Below are 17,572 nucleotides of genomic sequence, written 5' to 3'. Positions count from 1 at the left end.
AAATGAATGCAAATTATAGTTAGACATAATTTATATATTTTATTATAACTTAAATTACCTCCTCTTTAATTTAGCTGGTCGTTTGGGATCGTTTTGTGGGAAATCGTAACACTGGGTGGTAGTCCGTATCCGGGAATTCCCAATGAAGATTTATTCCGCCTTCTAAAAGATGGTTACCGCATGGACAGGCCAGAAAATTGTTCCACTGACATGTAATTAAAGATTAAAATGTTTAGAAATAATAGAAAAAAGGTTATTATAAATATCATAGAATTATTTTATTATTACAAATCTTACTTTTACTTACCACCAATCCTTCCAAAAATAGTTTCGTCAAAACATTAACCAATTATGATCTAGAACCAATTTGTAATCTGTCAGCATGGTTTTAGAAGAGCTAGAAGGTGTCAAGCATGTGATTTTCTTTTATCTTTATTTTTGAATTTGATTTTTCAGTTACAATTTTTCTTTGTTTTTAAAGAAACTTATTTTAGAGTAATTTGTTTACAGATACCAAATGATGCTGTCAGCATGGCATCCAAATCCTGACTGCCGCCCGACTTTTACCAACCTCCGCACAAAGCTAGAGTCGATGTTAGAGGCAACACAGTCTTATATTAACCTCTCTGTCAGTGTATCACAGGATTACTATACAAACGAGAGTTCCTCAAGGTAAACAGACCGTCAGTAAGTCATTGGATAACTAAACAAACGAGGGTTCCTTAATTAAGGTAAATAAACCGTCAGTCAATGTGTCACAGGATAACTTAACAAACGAGAGTTCCTCAAAATAAACAAATCGACAGTCAGTGTGTCACAGGATAACTTAACAAACGAGAGTTCCTCAATTCCTCAAAATAAACAAATCGACAGTCAGTGTGTCACAGGATAACTCAACAAACGAGAGTTCCTCAAAATAAACAAATCGACAGTCAGTGTGTCACAGGATAGCTAAACACGAGAATTCCTCAATTCCTCAAAATAAACAAATCGACAGTCAGTGTGTCACAGGATAACTAAACTAACGAGAGTTCCTCAAGATAAACAAATGGTAAATAATAAAGCAGAATTCAAATAATCTGTAAGAAGACATTAGGTATTTCATCAAAGATATTTATAACGGAGGTCGCATGCCACAGAAGGCAATATCAATTACACCCTCACTGTTTAATGGTCCTGGATCAGAATATGATAATTTTGAAGCCCTTTCGCTTACAGTGCAGGAGATGTTTATATCTCCATGGTATCTGCATGGTTTTTGTGTTCCGTATTTGCTCTGCTCCAGTTTTGTATTGTTTAGTGGACTTTAAAGTTTGAATACCGTTCGTTATCATCTTATATTTCACATACATAAATGCGAAAATAATTATTAACTTTTAAAAATGAAGTTGAAAGCTGTGTAGGAATATTTCATTCAGTCTCTTTGAAAAATAAGCCTATATAATATAAACGTTGTCTGCTTTTTTAAATGAGGAAACGATGTATCATTTTTCTCGAATGATTACATTTCATTTTCCCAGAATGTCTTCTCCTTCATCGCTTTGACCGATCATCAACTCATTCGAAGTCTATTATACATGTCCTTTGAAGAATATGATTAACCAGACTTTTTCAATGTCCTCTTTATAATTTTATTAATGAATCTATAGATTTTTTTTTATTATGAAAGGAATTTGCCTGCAAACTGACATCAAGTTGAAGATATGGTGAAAGTAATAATATAACGATATAAAAAAATCTCTGCTTGTAATGAAAAAAAGGTTTATGTTAAATTTGATTTTGGTGAAATGAAAAATACTTTTAAAATAGAATGTCAATTAAAAAAAAAATGTCTTACATTATACGTTTAACAACAATCATAATTATGTGTCAAGCAATAAAAATGTCTATCTTATTTAATACATCGGTTAATTCGAATACTTGATGATAAGGAGGACCTCCAGTAATTATGATATGCCTAACTTTAATTATTGTTTTGTATTTTCATGCATAAAGGGACACATCGCCGCTTTCCTTGCCAGACAGTGTTTCGGACAGCACTGGAAGTAGATCTTCATCATATTTTGCCATGAATGTACAAGGGGAGACAAATGCTTCGCCAGTTGTTCCAAATACTTATCTCTCCCTCCCACAAAACTCAACGATACCCGTGAGTTCTAACGAATTGAAACGTGAATGTGTTCACGGATCAGAATTGACATCTTGTTACAATACGGAACAATGTGAAATGTGCAGAAGTTTACCATGTGCCTTGTGTAAGAATGAATCCAAATTTAAACAGGAAAATACTCAGTCCGGATATCCAGTCAATGAAGTCACAAAATCCTCATCCATTAATAAAATAAGGATTTTTCCACATGGAAGTAAAGTTGTCTATTCTGACAAAATTACAGTTGGAGAAAAACAAAATTTTGACACGTGTTCAAATTCAATTTCTATCCATAATAAATCTTGAATTAAAAATGTTTACATAACAATAATCATTTTTTTAATCTTCATAATTCATTCAACATATATACAAGCGGCAAATTGCTAAAATTAACATTTAAGTAGGTGAAAAATATTAATTACACTTTCAGCTGGGTTTTCGACAAAATCAATTCATATAAAAATTTGAATTGTTTTATTCTGTCATGACGATGGTCGTCATGAGATACTGTTTTCAATTTATTGTGATTTTGCTGGATTGTTCAGATGCTTTGTGCTTAATCTTTACTGTTTTTTGCCTGTTCTGTGTAGTACCAGAGATGAACAGTGTTGCTTTGATAGATCTTATGACGGCAATCTTATTATATAATTAGCAGAATAAAACAATTCAAATTTTTATAAATTTGACTTTGCCGAAAGACCAGCTGAAAGTGTAACTAATATTTTTTATCTACTTAAAAATTCTACTATTTTTGATATACTTTATATATTTTATAGTTCTAAGTGACTTTGTTCATCAGTGCTAACTCCCTTTTCACCATAAAGAAGTCTCAAAACTTCATTGTCCTCTCGTGCCAAGTAAAGGTTTAAATATGAAGATCTCCACCGGAGTACGGTGACATCTCTTTATGAGTGAAAATTTCCTAAAAAGGACCTACAACATTTAAACAATCTATCATGTTCATTAAAGTATATGGCTGTTCGTAGTTTTTTCACAGTACGGGAGTTTATGTGAAATTGTTTTCACAAATGGCACCTGTAATCTTTATTTTTGAGTCCGACATATGCAAACAATATAACCATCTTAATATTTCAAGGTTTATATGTAATTTTGTATTACTTCAGTCGTGCATGAGGGATAAACCCTGAAGATGCGATGTCTACCAACAAGTCCGTCACTTGAACATTTTAAACAATTTGTTATTTGGTTCCCCAAATAAGATAAAATAACCTTAAACTACAAAATGCTTAAAGCACAGTAAAAATAAAATTTGACATCATTGACATACACTGAACGGCACCCAAGTGCATTATTGTGCTTCTTTGTCTAATGATAATAGCAGAGTTAATTTACCTACCTTTTAATGAAAAAAAAAACTTATACAGTATGCATTGTTAGTATTAGATCTTAAATACCATGATTTAGGAAGAAATACATGATAAATTAAAAAAAAATTTCAAACTTAAACGCAGAAAAAAACGAAAATTTATGCTAGTTAGCTATAAATCATGAATCTTAAAGCAAATAAAATATAGCATCATAACTCCTTCCTAGATCCAGAGATTGTAAATTTTACAAATCTCCTTGTAACAATGCTAGACCAATTACCAAGTGCAAGTGAATAAAACCGTATCTAGTTAAGCAATTCAGAAGTTTATGGTGGCCATCCATTCACTATTTATCTATGAAAATAGGGGAAAAAACAGCATATCTCAAACTTTATGTCAAATATAAATCAAAACTCTTGTCAATTAAGCAATGAATAATTGGTCGGGTTACTATATACGAAGCAATACAGAAACATAATTAAGTTTTTGATTTAGAGTTGGAAGGAGTTACGTTTCTCGTTTGCCTCAATACTGCTAAATTTTGCTTAATCGTGTTATGAAGGATATGGAGATAACGAACAGAAGTCAATATGTAAGGAATATATTATGTCACTGTGAAATTACTTTTATTATTAAATATTATGCTAAGGTGAGAACCTGTGTGTACACAAATACAACGTGTTGATATGTTAAATAAAGGGTAAAAATCAAATGTAAATATATTGTTTGTAAAACGTAATATAAAATTGAGATCTTACAAAAGAAGCAGTATAAAATAACAATAGATTAAAGACTAGAATCCTTACGTAATAATCATGTTGTTTTGACTCATAGATTGAAAATAAAAAAGGTAATTGTTGATATTATATAAAAACTGTGATATTTACACACAGGTAAGAGATATGAAAGTTTTAATTTAAAAAAAGAGAAAGGCTTAACTCCCGAAAAACATTTTAATTTTAGAGCAATACAACAAGTTGTAAACAGGTTAGATATAAGAATCAGGAACATATTCTTTAATCTGACACAAATCTTCTTCTTTTCTTAATTCTTGCACAATTGTTAGAATCTTTATTTACAATTTGTAAATGTTGTAAAATGTCTCTTTTTATGCATGTAAGAATGCTATTGTCTCTTGAAAAGCTACCTCATGCTTTTGGAGTCTTAGAAACTCTGGGTCCGCTTGTTTTGTCTCGGGGCTGGTTTCTTGGGAAAGAAACATTTGCGTTTGTCTGGAAATCTTAATCAGCTATTCATCAACATTTAGTCCTGAGAAAACTGTAAACAAATGTGATAAATAACTTACTATAAATTCGAATCAGGACATTCAATTATATGGAAATGTTTTTCAATGTACAGTTATCTGTTACAAAATAATCTATTATGGCAACTTGCGGATCATTTGTAGTTACATCTCGTTAATCGGAAAGTGAAAGAAAAAATCATTTTGTTATGCTTAGAAAAAATGTCTTGTTCTATTTATTGCATGATAGCTCGACTTGTTCTTTTTTTAATCAAGATTTTTACTCTGCTATTCCATAGTAATGAAACAATCTTTCATTTTGCAAAAACAATCTGTCATAATTGGTTCCTGTTATCATCAATAACATTGTATGATTGTATAACTGTGTACTTTTATTTACCAACCTGTTTTGATATCCAATGAAAAAGAATATTCCAAAGATTTCTAAATGAAGAGAAAACATTTTTTCTTTGGCATTCAACACGACATTTAGATGTATCGATAAGTTGAAATTTAATTAATATCAGTTGAATAGTCATCAGGAAAATCACTAAGCTAAAAATCACCATTATTCGTACAAGGTTTCTGAATGCGGTCACTTTATCTTCTGTGTATTTTTTAAAGTCTTCCAACTTATTTTATACTGAAGAACATGCTCTGTATACCATAACCCTAGTCAGGCTATTGGCAAATGATTTAAATCTTAAGGGATTTAAGCAGCCTTTTTTACTATCTGCATTTTGTAAATTCGTTAGAATGACCTAGCTAGTTAGTAAATATATTCCATCATTGGGTCGTATTTTGGCTGATCGGTTTCATACCAATTGTTTGTTTCATACTAAATTTGACTACAAAGTGACTCAATTTGGCTCAACTTGATCATTACAACATGCTTACGGCGAAGATGAGTGGTCTACAGGGGATGCTTCATATTTCTATGCACGTGATCCTATGAAAATACGTTAGCGTTTTAAATTTTATGAAGAAACCGAGTTATGTAAAGATCTGACATAGTTTAAAAAATAAACTCCTTGAACAGTATTCTGTTCACATCTGAAAAACCAATACCCTTGCAAAATTAACGACCACACTTGTTTATACCTACAGTGACAAAAAAAACCCCTGAAATTTTCTTCTGATTGCTGATGTAAAAGATAGAAGATACCCTTGTGTTTAATTGATTACGTAAGCAAATTCTAAAACCAATTACATGTAAGTCTTATACCGTTGATTCTTCAACAGTGATGGAATTGTTTAGATATATCCCTATATTATGTAATAATCCTCGAAATCGATTGATAATTAATCTCTTGGGCAAAGAGAAGGGATGGTTGGAGCTCTGTTCACAGAGACTCTCCATCGGAAGCGCATTTTAAAGGATTTAAGTTTAAGTTGTTACCAACAAGCAAACAGAATGCAAGAGAAATTTTTATTTCTGCACTTATTAAAAAGCAAAAAGACTTGTGATTGGTTATAGTTAATAATTGTGTATGCTGTGGATCAAGACTCGTTAACCTATCTCTTTTGAGCTAATATTTAAAAAGTATACAATCTACTATATAGTGGGGGTAAACAACAGAGGACATCAGTCGATTTAGGCTAACAAAATAAAGGGTGCTTTTGTGGTTTTTAGCTTAAAACATGTAATGTGAATTTATTTTGAGATGAAGAAAAAATTATATAAAAATAAAATATTTTGACCCTATATTTATTTTCGAGGTTAACAAGAAAACTTTGATACAATATTGCATATGATTACACTAAACATGTACATTATGTCGGGTCACTATCTCTTATTTTTCAAGTTTAAAACTGGCAAAACGTCATTTTGATTTTTTTAATGTCATAATTTTAATAAAATAAAGATAATAATATTCTTACGACTGAAAGACACAAATATTCTTATCCCTTTCCCTTTATCATTTCAGCTTTGTCATACTCATTCTTTTTTATCCATAGTTTATTCTACTTATATGTACAGGTAACGTTTTCTGTACATAATTTGATTCCTTGATCAGATGAATTCACCATAATGAAATTTTTATTTTCATGGAAATCACACCTTCTGTGTGAAATAATTTTCTGTGATACTATGTTTACCAAAGAAGTGTTATATTCTATTGGTTTCATGCCATGTTATTTCACAATTCTAACCTATAGATGTTAATTTACAATACTGTTTCTCATTATTACATATCAATATCTATAAAATACAGCTGTACTTATTAAGAAACAATTCTTGCCTCGCGAAGGACTCGACTTTATACAGAGAAAATTCACAGTGTTGACGCGTTTGGCATAAGCACCGTATCCAACGGGTAACGCGGGGGAGTCGCTAAAAAGTATGGGGGAGTCGTTTTCAACGTATGGGGGAGTCGATTTTCACCGCTTCGGAGTCAGAAGCGATGTGGGTCACGTCTTTTTTCGGTATATGTAAGATGTATGTACAAAAAACAACTAGCCCACGGAAGGTAGCAATAGTTAAGCTTTCTGTTGGTCATTTGTCCGGCTAGCATATACGTCTAGTTTTCTCAAACACTTCGAAACTATTCGACAGATTTCATATTTACGTTGATCGAGTGGTTAAGACATGCATATTTTGCACAATCTACGACTTGTGTAGGGATTATAACAGTTAAAACAGTAAAAGCAAACGTTAATCTTTCAAATGCAACAATTGAAAGTTGGCTAGACTTTATGAAAATTAATAATTAAGACATTTTCTCTTCAGAAAGTAATGGTTACGTAGGGGGGAGTCGTTTCTGGAAAAACACAACGCATAAGGGAGTCGCAAAATATGAAAAAAATATAGTTAAATGCATGACCTAATCTGGTGATGTTTTTAGTTTAAGAATACATGTACAATTGGATTATATATCTTCGGAGCACATGTGCTTTGGGACAAGACCCTTCCCTAGCTAAGTATGTAATTTTCTTACACATCACAAAAATTCAAAAAGATCACGAACTCTCACTTTCAACAATGACAGCCTCTCCATATAAAAGAACAACAAGATTTATAATATGGAAAATTTCTTCATAATAGTATCAACCATTTTTTTTTATTAGAAAAGTGGAAATCTCTGGCTCGTCATTCCCGCCCCTTGACTTCTTTTTTCGGGGGGGGGGGGGGTGGTAAAAATTTTAAACTGGTATATGCTTTCAATTTGGTCGACATATAAATAATTTATTTTTCATTTATCATATAAACAAATCTTCAGGTACAAACGATGTATCTTAAATGAGAATATCTGGGATTATCTGGGGTTTACACTGTCAGTGCTATATGTATATATTCATAGACAGGGTTCGAGGGCAACATGCTTTTTTTCGGACAGAAGAACCAAACTGTTTGCCTGAGGTTGTTCGGCCGAAGGCAAAAAGTTTTGTTTGAGGGGTCGATAAAAAGCATTTTTGTCCGAGAACAATCAATTAATGAATCGTTATATTGTTTATTACAGGCACGTAGCAAAGGGGGGGGGGGGAGGGGGGCAGGGGGCCTGCCCCCCCCCACTTTTTTCCCCAACATTACCTTTACTATACAAAATGTTCATTGAAAGGATGGTTGGCCCCCCCACTTTTTACCATAGTATAGTGGTATCAAGGAATTGTAGGAAAAAATTTAGAAGTGAAAGTAATTTGGCTTTAAAAATGTTGGCCACTTTCAAAAACGATGCTACGAAAGCCCATTGAGCTCATTTTGGTAGGTTAAAAAAATAAATTTTTCGCGTTATAACGCGTAACTTTTGCAATATAACGCGTAACTTTCGCGTTATAACGCGAAACTTTCGCGAAATAACGCGAAACTTTCGCAAATAAACGCGTAACTTTCGCGTTATAACGCGAAACTTTCGCGATATAACGCGTAACTTTTGCGATATAACGCGGAACTTTTGCTGTTTAACCAAGACATTTGCTTAAGTCTTAACTTTCTTTTGATTTTGTGATCAAGTTTATTTATCAATGATAAGGAAAAGGTTATTTTAAACTTGGACTATCACAAGCTACAATTTTAAGTTTTCTTCCTATTGAATCCATCTTTACCGTCATAGATGGTCTTTCTCAGCACTGTTCAAACAATTCAAAGATTATGCGAGTTTTCCAAAAGTTAAACTTCAATCCCTATTATTATAAATAAGATAATGAATTTCGGGGAAAATCACCCCTTTCCGCGTCTTTTTTACGCACTCTCTAGAGAATTTGAAATAATTTTATTTTATAAAGAACAAGATCTCAGAGATTATGAAAATTGGATAGTAGATTTTCATTTGTCTCCGTTGGATTCATGTTCTTTTCTGTCAGTCAAGATCAAGGTTCCTGAGTAACATTATTATATATGCATATTATTTCGCGAAATAACGCAAATGTTTCGCGTTATATCGCAAATGTTACGCGTTTATTCGCGAAAATTTCGAGTTATTTCGCGAAAGTTAAGCGTTAATTCGCTGTTTCGCGTTATATCGCGAAAGTTACGCGTTTATTCGCGAAAGTTTCGTGTTATAACGCGAAAAATCTATTTTTCTAACGTACCAAAATGAGCGCAATGGGCTTTCGTAATTATGATATTATCATGATGAAATTTTTTTCACGCGCTCTGCAGTTTAAACTTGGTCAATTCCGTAAAGTTATGACTCATGACACTGTGAAGTAAGCGGCGCCATAGCTCATCGACAGGTCCAACATCTCATTCCACTGTCCAACAGCGATTTATTTGACTGCTCAGGAAAACAGTAGAAAGGCTTTAAATTTTTTTAGGTATAGTTTTTCTTACAAAAACAATTTTTCATAGGTACGAAAAAATGAATTATAAACAACTTATCTGAAAAATTTTGACAAGCAAAAAAAAAAAAGGTTGGAAGAAGAATCATGTTACAACAGGATTTCTCAACCAAATTTTATTAACACATTTGCTAATATAACTATGATTTAACTATTCTGCACGAAAACGATGGAAGACCTTTCAAACGTGCCTGTTTCGTGCAATGTATTTCAGAATTGTTATTATGGGTAAGGGCAGGGTCTGAAGTTCTAATTTTAATAAGAGCTAGGCTATAAAAATTCACCAAGAAAACTAGAGGTACTGTGAGCAATGAGCTCATTAATGATATCCCCCCCTTCCCGTGCCATAATGGCAAAGTTCAAGTTTTGCTGTGGCCGGGAAACCCAAAATATGTGTCGGATCAAAAAGTAAAATAGGAGGTCACCAGGGGCGGATACAGGAATTGAAGTTGGGGGGAATAAAGTAGGCGGGGGGGAGGGGGAGGGGGCTGGGGACCCAGGGGCAAAGTTCCCGGAAGCTCCTGGATTCTAGAGATTTCGAAGGGTAAAAATGAGGTCTACCGAGTAGACAATTTTTACATTTTCTAGCCTAAACTATGATTTACGCTAACTTTGGCAATTTTAGGGCCGCCCCCAGTGCACAATGGCAATATGTAGTAAAGTTTCTGTGAAAGTTTCATTAAATTTCACTCAGTGGTATAAGAGGAGTTGCGGATAAGAGATGGGTAGCCCAAAGCGTAACAGACAGACGGACGGACGTACAGACATTTTAAAACTGCCTAACGCTTTTTAATTTAAAATGCTGATAATTTTGAAATATGCCACTTCTCATCTGTGCAGAAACCATATCAAATGACATGTAGCTATGTATATGAAGTACTGGTATATACTCATGCACTTCATGTTTTTATTTTTACATGTACATATTGCTTATATTGATCTTTATTCATATTGCATTTTAATAAAATTATAAAGTTATCAAAATAGTTATGTACGGAAGCATTTAGCAAAAGAAAAGACATTTAAAATAAAAGTACAATTCAATTTTGCGACTCCCCTATGCGTTGTGTTTTTCCAGAAACGACTCCCCCCTACGTAACCATTACTGTCTGAAGAGAAAATGTCTTAATTATTAATTTTCATTAAGTCTAGCCAAATTTCAATTGTTGCATTTGAAAGATTAACGTTTGCTTTTTCTGTTTTATCTGTTATAATCCCTACACAAGTCGTAGATTGTGCACACTATGCATGTTTTAACCACTCGATCAACGTAAATATGAAATCTGTCGAATAGTTTCGAAGTGTTTGTGAAAACTAGACGTATATGCTAGCCGGACAAATGACCAACAGAAAGCTTAACTATTGCTACCTTCCGTGGGCTAGTTGTTTTTTGTAAATAGAACTTACATATACCGAAAAAAGACGTGACCCACATCACTTCTGACTCCGAAGCGGTGAAAATCGACTCCCCCATACGTTGAAAACGACTCCCCCATACTTTTTAGCGACTCCCCCGCGTTACCCGTTGTATACGGTGATAAGGATGATTTAAGACCGTTAGATATTACAGAACTAGCACTTCTTGAAAAATATGCTACCACATACACTGTGTATTTAATGAAAGTGGTTCTTAGTATTCATTGGTTCAAACTATTACTTAAGATTTGTTCGTCAAAAGTCAAGATGAAATTTATCCAGTTTGCATTAACAGACTAAAGGGAAAGGTTTAAATTTATTGTACCATAGCTGAACATCTATACACCACATTTTATTTGTTCGAAACTATGGTGTATTTTGAGCAAACCAACACTTTTCTGTGATCAATATATATCCCACTAATTTCTAACTCCGCCTTCTTGCGGTCTAGTAAAGTTAACATTTTTAAAATGAATATTCATCGTTTATTGTATTTATGGAATACAACTCAAAACAAAATTACAAAAATAAACACACACACCATTGCGCACACATCTGTTCTCTCAAAATAAGATATCTTTAATGAGATACCAATTCACATAAAACAAGTACAAAAGTAAGTTCTCTCTCTCTCTCTCTCTCTCTCTCTCTCTCTCTCTCTCTCTCTGAAATTAATCGGTTTTTTTAAATAGTTATTTAAAAAGAACAGATACAAAAAAGAGAGTTTTTCTCTCAAAGTAACAAAAAATGTCTCCCAGTAACGTTGCTTTTCATTTTCACTGAAATGATTAATTAGTATACACCTGGTTCATAGTAATACCCCAGTTAAAATCCGCCGAAATTAAAGGTTCAGTGGGTGAAAATTGGACAAGGAGCGTCTGTATCCATGGAGGGTGGCGGATCTGGGGAGGCAGATGTAGAAATAGTAGAAGTTGCTTCCTCTGATTTTATATTCATGCGTTTTGGATCTAAGACGTTGGATACCTCCATTACCATTTCATCTGATGCTCTTTTATACTGTCGAACGGATTCTGTCAAATGATGGCCCGTTCGGGCCATAATTTCTTGTTCCTCTATTCCCGCCTGATATAAGTACGCTTCCCGGAGTGATTAGTATAATTACCTTCCAACCCGCCTTCTTGACACATGGATTTCATCATGGTTGACACCGATGCACTGCTTGCTAAATTTCCTGCCGTCTAACGCTCGTCTATAGAAGGGTGCGGTCGGATCACTGTCAAGACTAAGGATGAGGCAAATATACTCCTTATACACGTTGTACAACTCATCATCACAGAACATATGCTTGATGATTTTTGGCGAAATATTCCGCTGGTTCAGACCACCTGAAATATAATCATCAAGTAAACATTAAATAAATATGGTCTGTCGAAATACTAGTATAACATATTCATTCTAGAACCCCCCCCCCCATTTCCAGAAAAAAGACACTAAGTCTGTTAGTGCTATTCCTGTTTAAAACATTTTTTAAAAAATAAACGATGCACATAACTCTTAATTCACACTTAACAAAAATGTATAATTCTGATAGACCTTTTTGTTAAATATTTTTGCAGAAATTATAATCTTACCTTTGTAAGTTTTACTGGTGCGCCCTTTAAAAACAATGAACGGTCTTTCATTTCCATCACTTACATCATGAAGCTCAAACTGATCAATCGATAGTTTCCTATGTTCATCGACGCCTCTTAAACCAAAGAGCTTGCAGTTGTAAAAAAAAGACTGAATTTAGTAATGATTTTGAAGACGAATTTCCCAAAATGTTCTTTTCCCACATAATCTTTTCGTCTTTTTCGGACAGGGGTTCAGCTTGTCGTTTTACAATTCCTACTCCCTGAGCAGTAAGCTCAGACATTTTCGCACTCAGCGCTCGTCGAAATCCTTGAAACTTGAGATTTTTTTTCATCCAAAAAGTTTAGATCGTTTCCATTTTCTCGAAGATACCTCAGGACGCCCACGCACAACTGATACAGAGATCTTGGTGGGTACTGCGCACCATCTTTACGCCTCGCCTCAAGGACAAAGCTTGTCATTATGTCATTCATTTCGGTTTCGTTAGTTATTAGAGTCAATTCAGACATGAACGCTCCAGTAATTTGCATTCTGTTTTTTCTCCATTCCTCAAATTCTCGCAGCATAGAAAACTCACCAAAATCAGCAGGTTCGACTTCATACAATTCAATTGTTTGGGTCAGCGACAATTCGTTTAGGGATTCTTCGGCCTCAATAATATCAAGGGCTTGAGAAAGCGCAAAATCCATGCCGTCTTCCTCCATGCTGATACCCGGACTGACATTCAAGCGCGAGTCTCTTCGTGAGATACCGGTTTATCTTGTTTGGTCAAGCGTGCATAAAAGTATAATCCCCTAAATTTACTCAGAGCAATTCATTTATCAAAAAATCAATGGCTATAATCTTTATTACTTTTATTTTTTATTTCAATACAGTGCAGTTTATTTATTGACAACATATTATATATATAAGGATATAATTTTAATCACATTAATATTTTGACACTATTTATCTTAAGGTAAGTCACTCCTGAAATTTGTTAAATCAAGGATTTTTTGAGAAGTATATTTTGGATAAGTACTCATAAAGTGTAACTCAAAATCGCAAAGAAAATAGGGGGTCAGTGTGCATCCTACTGATCTACGGTACATTTAAGTTGACCTTTTTGCACTTAAATTTCATCTCTTTGGTTAATTACTTTAAACCTTATTAGATTTTATCAGATGTAAGCATGGCAATAAATATAATCTTATTTTACGTAAAAGAGTTTGAATAATATTTATCATTAAACAAATCTTGCAAATTAATGCGCGTTAATTATTGTGTGACCTTTTTGCACTAAAAACTAACATATTTGGGGTATTAAAAAACTTAATAGGCAATAAAAAATTTTCTTATATCAAACTTTTTACGACTTAAGTGTTGATCAGTCACAAGTATCGAGTAGTTTAAAATAATGAAAGAAAAAGGTGGGGTCAGTGATGTTAATTTTGAAATATTTGTCAAAATATGTGATTTTCAGGCAAAAAATGGTGAAAATTTGATCTTGACTTCTTTAATATTTTTTCATTTTTTTGGAAAAGTTTGTTGAGAGAAGGTGTAAAACTTAGTTTAAAAATATAAATTAAGACCTATATTAAATATTTTTAGCAATATCAAAACGGAAAATATTCTCCGAGTAAAATTATGTGAGGTTAAATTTCCATTACATTAAATTTTATAAATGTGCAGATTTGCAGAATTTTCTGCTAAATATCCTTCCACCAAAAGAAATAGTCCCTCATAAATCTTGCTTCTTTGTAGATTTTTGAGCAGTTTTTTCGTTGAATGTTAAAAAATGTACATTGTTGAATTTAAATATGTTATAAAAATCGAATTTTAATAAGTAGTTTTGAAGTCAAAGCTTCTGCGTAAACTTTTCTAAAAAGCTGACGAGTGACATACCTTAACTATACATTTCTCAGTCGATGTTTTGCACGCTTGATTAAGCAGACTAACTCTAGATCTAACTTTAGAATCCACCTATACAGGTTATAGCTATGGTACAAGTGAGTTACCGTTATGTTTTTCTATTGGTTCGCTATAGATACCCGATGACATTTTGAAACAGTCATGAGGGGCATCGGGTATCTATTGCAAACCATTAGAAAACATACGGTAACTTTTACAAGTCCTTTTCTGGCAACCTGTGACTTCTCGTATAAGCTAAATATTCTTGCAAGGGAGGAAAGACTACACAAACAAAACCATGACATAATTAAGGAATTATGAATTTAGATAATAAACACTCTAATGAAGTCTTGTGACTACCTTTATTTCCTAGTTAATGAAACAATTCGTTGTTTAGTCATTCCTGATGATCGGCATATGCAAATCACATTCTGTTCCAAACTAAAAATTGAAAAAAACAAAAACATATTTCAGGAAATATCTAGAGTCTTCTCGAGACTAAGAAGCTGGGATCTTTAAAATTTTAAATCAATGCCAATAATATACAGAATAAAAAATAATCAAAACCTTATAAAAATAATACTTCAAACTTAAATACCGATTTCATTAAATAAATACGTTTATGTCTGCATACTAGTGTATTACTTACAGTAGGGACAACACACACCGTGCTGCCTCCAAGGGCGACTGAAAAAGCAAAATGCTCCCCTTGGACAATGGAAGGTGTGTTGACAAGCTGTGTAACTAACAGGATAAAGTCCGAAGGGACATTCTCCTCCCTGACCTGTATGAGTGGGAAAGTTTGAGTAAAAAAGATTATGATATATGTTTAAGAATTAATTCTTTATACAACACAATATGAAATAATAGGAAAATTCGCATAAAAAATAAAAACGAGTTTTCATGTTATGATTAAAAACTGCTCAGTTCAGAAACAATTAACTATCTTTCTTTGCATAACATTTAGGTTTTTTTCTTTTTAATGTTAAACTACAAGTTCATGAGGATTCGTTTTTTCAACGAACTTCTGTCCTTTATTGATAGTGAAATTAATCATTCGAGCCATTGTTATTTTTGTAAAGATGAATGTAAATAGAATCTCGCAAAAATAATATAAAATCACTTACCATGTACATTTACTCCTGCCAGGAGAACAAGAAAGCTCAAAAGGATGATATACTTATGCATCTTGAAATATGCACCTTACTGGATATGCAATGTTCCATTTTATACCATTTCTTTTGATGGACAATAAATAAATCTTCGTTTAAATCAAAACATAAATTGATTTCCTTGTTTTAACAATCTGCTGAGTCACTCCTCATAACCCGCTGCATGCGATCACGTATTGTTTACTTCAGAATTAATATTTTCTGCAGTCGGTCAACGTAATTAGTTTAAAATGTTTTTCCATAATAGACAAATGACTTTTATGAAGTTTATTGTTAAATCATAAATAATGAAAATGAGATATTTATAGAAAAACTTAAATAAAAGTACGATCATGTTTTTGTTATATTAAATAAAACATACATAAAACAAGCTGTGTTTGAGAAACACTAATGCCCCCGTATGGCAACATAAGAAGGCTAAATTTTCTCAATTGCAAATCAAACATATTGATACCCAAGGTATGGCCTTCTCAAAAGAAATACAAATGTGAAATTTAAAACCCTAGTACGACCTGTTCAAAAATTATGGCCAAAGTTAACTTTTCGTAAAGTTAGGTCAAACTCCAAGGTAAAGGTCAATGGGTCAGGGTTGTTGGTTTCTAAAGAAAGGTCTTGTCAAACAAATTACATATGGGAAGTAAAAAAGCACCAGTCCTAACCTTTCAAAACGTTATTGCCAAGGTTACAGTTTAAAAAGTAGGACAAATTCCAAGATTAAAGTCAAATGGTCAAAGTTGTCAGTATCCAATGAAAGGTCTTCACATAAAGAATATACCTATGAAGTATGAAAGTCCTAGCATCAACATTTCAAAAGTTATGGCCAAAGTAAAAATTTGGAATTATGATGTAAAACTGTGTCAAACTCCAAGGTCAAGAAGTCAAAGAAAGTTCTAGTCATAAGGAATACACCTGTGAAACATGAAAGCCATAGTCTCGCCCAGTCAAATGTTATGGGCAAGGTTAAAGTTTTTGCAGACAAACAGACAATCAGACGAACAGGCAGACAGACAAATGGACAGAAAGGGCGAAAAGGATATACCCTCGAAACTTCGTTTACAGAGGCATTAGAAATATAAGAACTTAAATAAAAGGTACTTATAATTCAGCAATAATTTATAATACTTGAAAGATGCATTTCTTATACAATTTTGAAATGTATAATGCTTATACGTGTACAGGTATTTACATTTTAGAAATTTCTTGTCTGCAATGTTATTTTTTTTTTAATTTTGAATTCCCTTTATCATCCTTCATATAAGATATATATTTAATTGAAGAGTGATTGCATGTACTTCAGCTACATGTACTTTAAGTGTGAAGATCTAGTTTGATTTTCCCATTTGACGTTGCACTGTCACGACGTTTAAAATTTACAGTAAATTCAGGAATAATCTCAATGCACTAGTATTCGACGGAAAATTTTTCCTCTCCTTCCACCATTTTCCTCCAAACACGAAATGTTCGCCTTGGTATATTCACACTGTTGATCCTAGGTGGGAAGCTTTTATTCTTTATTGGTTTGGGTTCAGCAACCCACCCCCTGTTGTTTGTTTATCTTTTCTGGAAGTTGTTCCGTTTTCACATTTTCTTCTTTTTCTCCAAAAAGAAATCTGAAATCTATATCCCTGAATCTTATTTTGTTGATCCCTTCTCATGCAATGTTCTTGTTTCCAATAACTTTCACGTTTCTGTTATGTATCTGTGTATCTGTGAGTTTTGTCGTCCAAATCAATTTGTGAAAAAAGTTATTCTAGGTTCATCTTTGTTTAACTGTTGGCGCAGTTTGATGACGGTTCATTTTGGATGGACTTACATGTATGACGTCATGTCGCATGCAGATCGGTACTTAAAAGAACACATAGAAACACAAATTTTGCATAGTTACAAGTACAATTTATATGCTATTCACTTTACTGTTTAAGGAATATGCAAAGATTTTGCGAAGAGAGGAGTGTCCGTCTCGTCGCTGCCAATCTCGACGCCTATGCCTCTCTGTACAATA

At 33.2% G+C, this 17,572-nt stretch overlaps 1 protein-coding gene and 1 long non-coding RNA gene across 5 annotated transcripts in view; one reads left to right on the top strand and one right to left on the bottom strand.

Annotated features, from left to right (window-relative positions):
• Nucleotides 1-2,458, top strand: part of LOC134232184 (tyrosine-protein kinase receptor torso-like) — a 31,427-nt gene extending 28,969 nt beyond the window's left edge. For all 4 annotated transcript variants that reach the window (XM_062714130.1, XM_062714132.1, XM_062714131.1 and 1 more), the window contains exons 21-23: nucleotides 75-212; nucleotides 511-672; nucleotides 1,996-2,458. In XM_062714130.1, coding sequence (XP_062570114.1) covers nucleotides 75-212; nucleotides 511-672; nucleotides 1,996-2,455 — 760 coding nt within the window. In that variant the 3' untranslated portion in view covers nucleotides 2,456-2,458. The remainder of the gene's footprint in view (nucleotides 1-74; nucleotides 213-510; nucleotides 673-1,995) is intronic.
• On the bottom strand, nucleotides 191-15,671 carry LOC134232185 (uncharacterized). The gene is made up of 4 exons (XR_009984726.1): nucleotides 15,526-15,671; nucleotides 15,048-15,182; nucleotides 14,759-14,839; nucleotides 191-205 (listed from the first exon to the last, which is right to left on the bottom strand). It is a non-coding gene; the product is annotated as an uncharacterized LOC134232185 (long non-coding RNA).
• Nucleotides 15,672-17,572: the final 1,901 nt, after the last annotated feature.

The sequence above is a fragment of the Saccostrea cucullata genome, unplaced genomic scaffold (genome assembly GCF_032062105.1).
Source record: "Saccostrea cucullata isolate Sc308-1 unplaced genomic scaffold, CSIRO_AGI_Scuc_v1 ctg220, whole genome shotgun sequence".
NCBI lineage: Eukaryota > Metazoa > Mollusca > Bivalvia > Ostreida > Ostreidae > Saccostrea > Saccostrea cuccullata.
The sequence above is the reverse complement of the archived record's forward strand: the minus strand, read 5'-3'. Positions and strand labels throughout refer to the sequence as shown.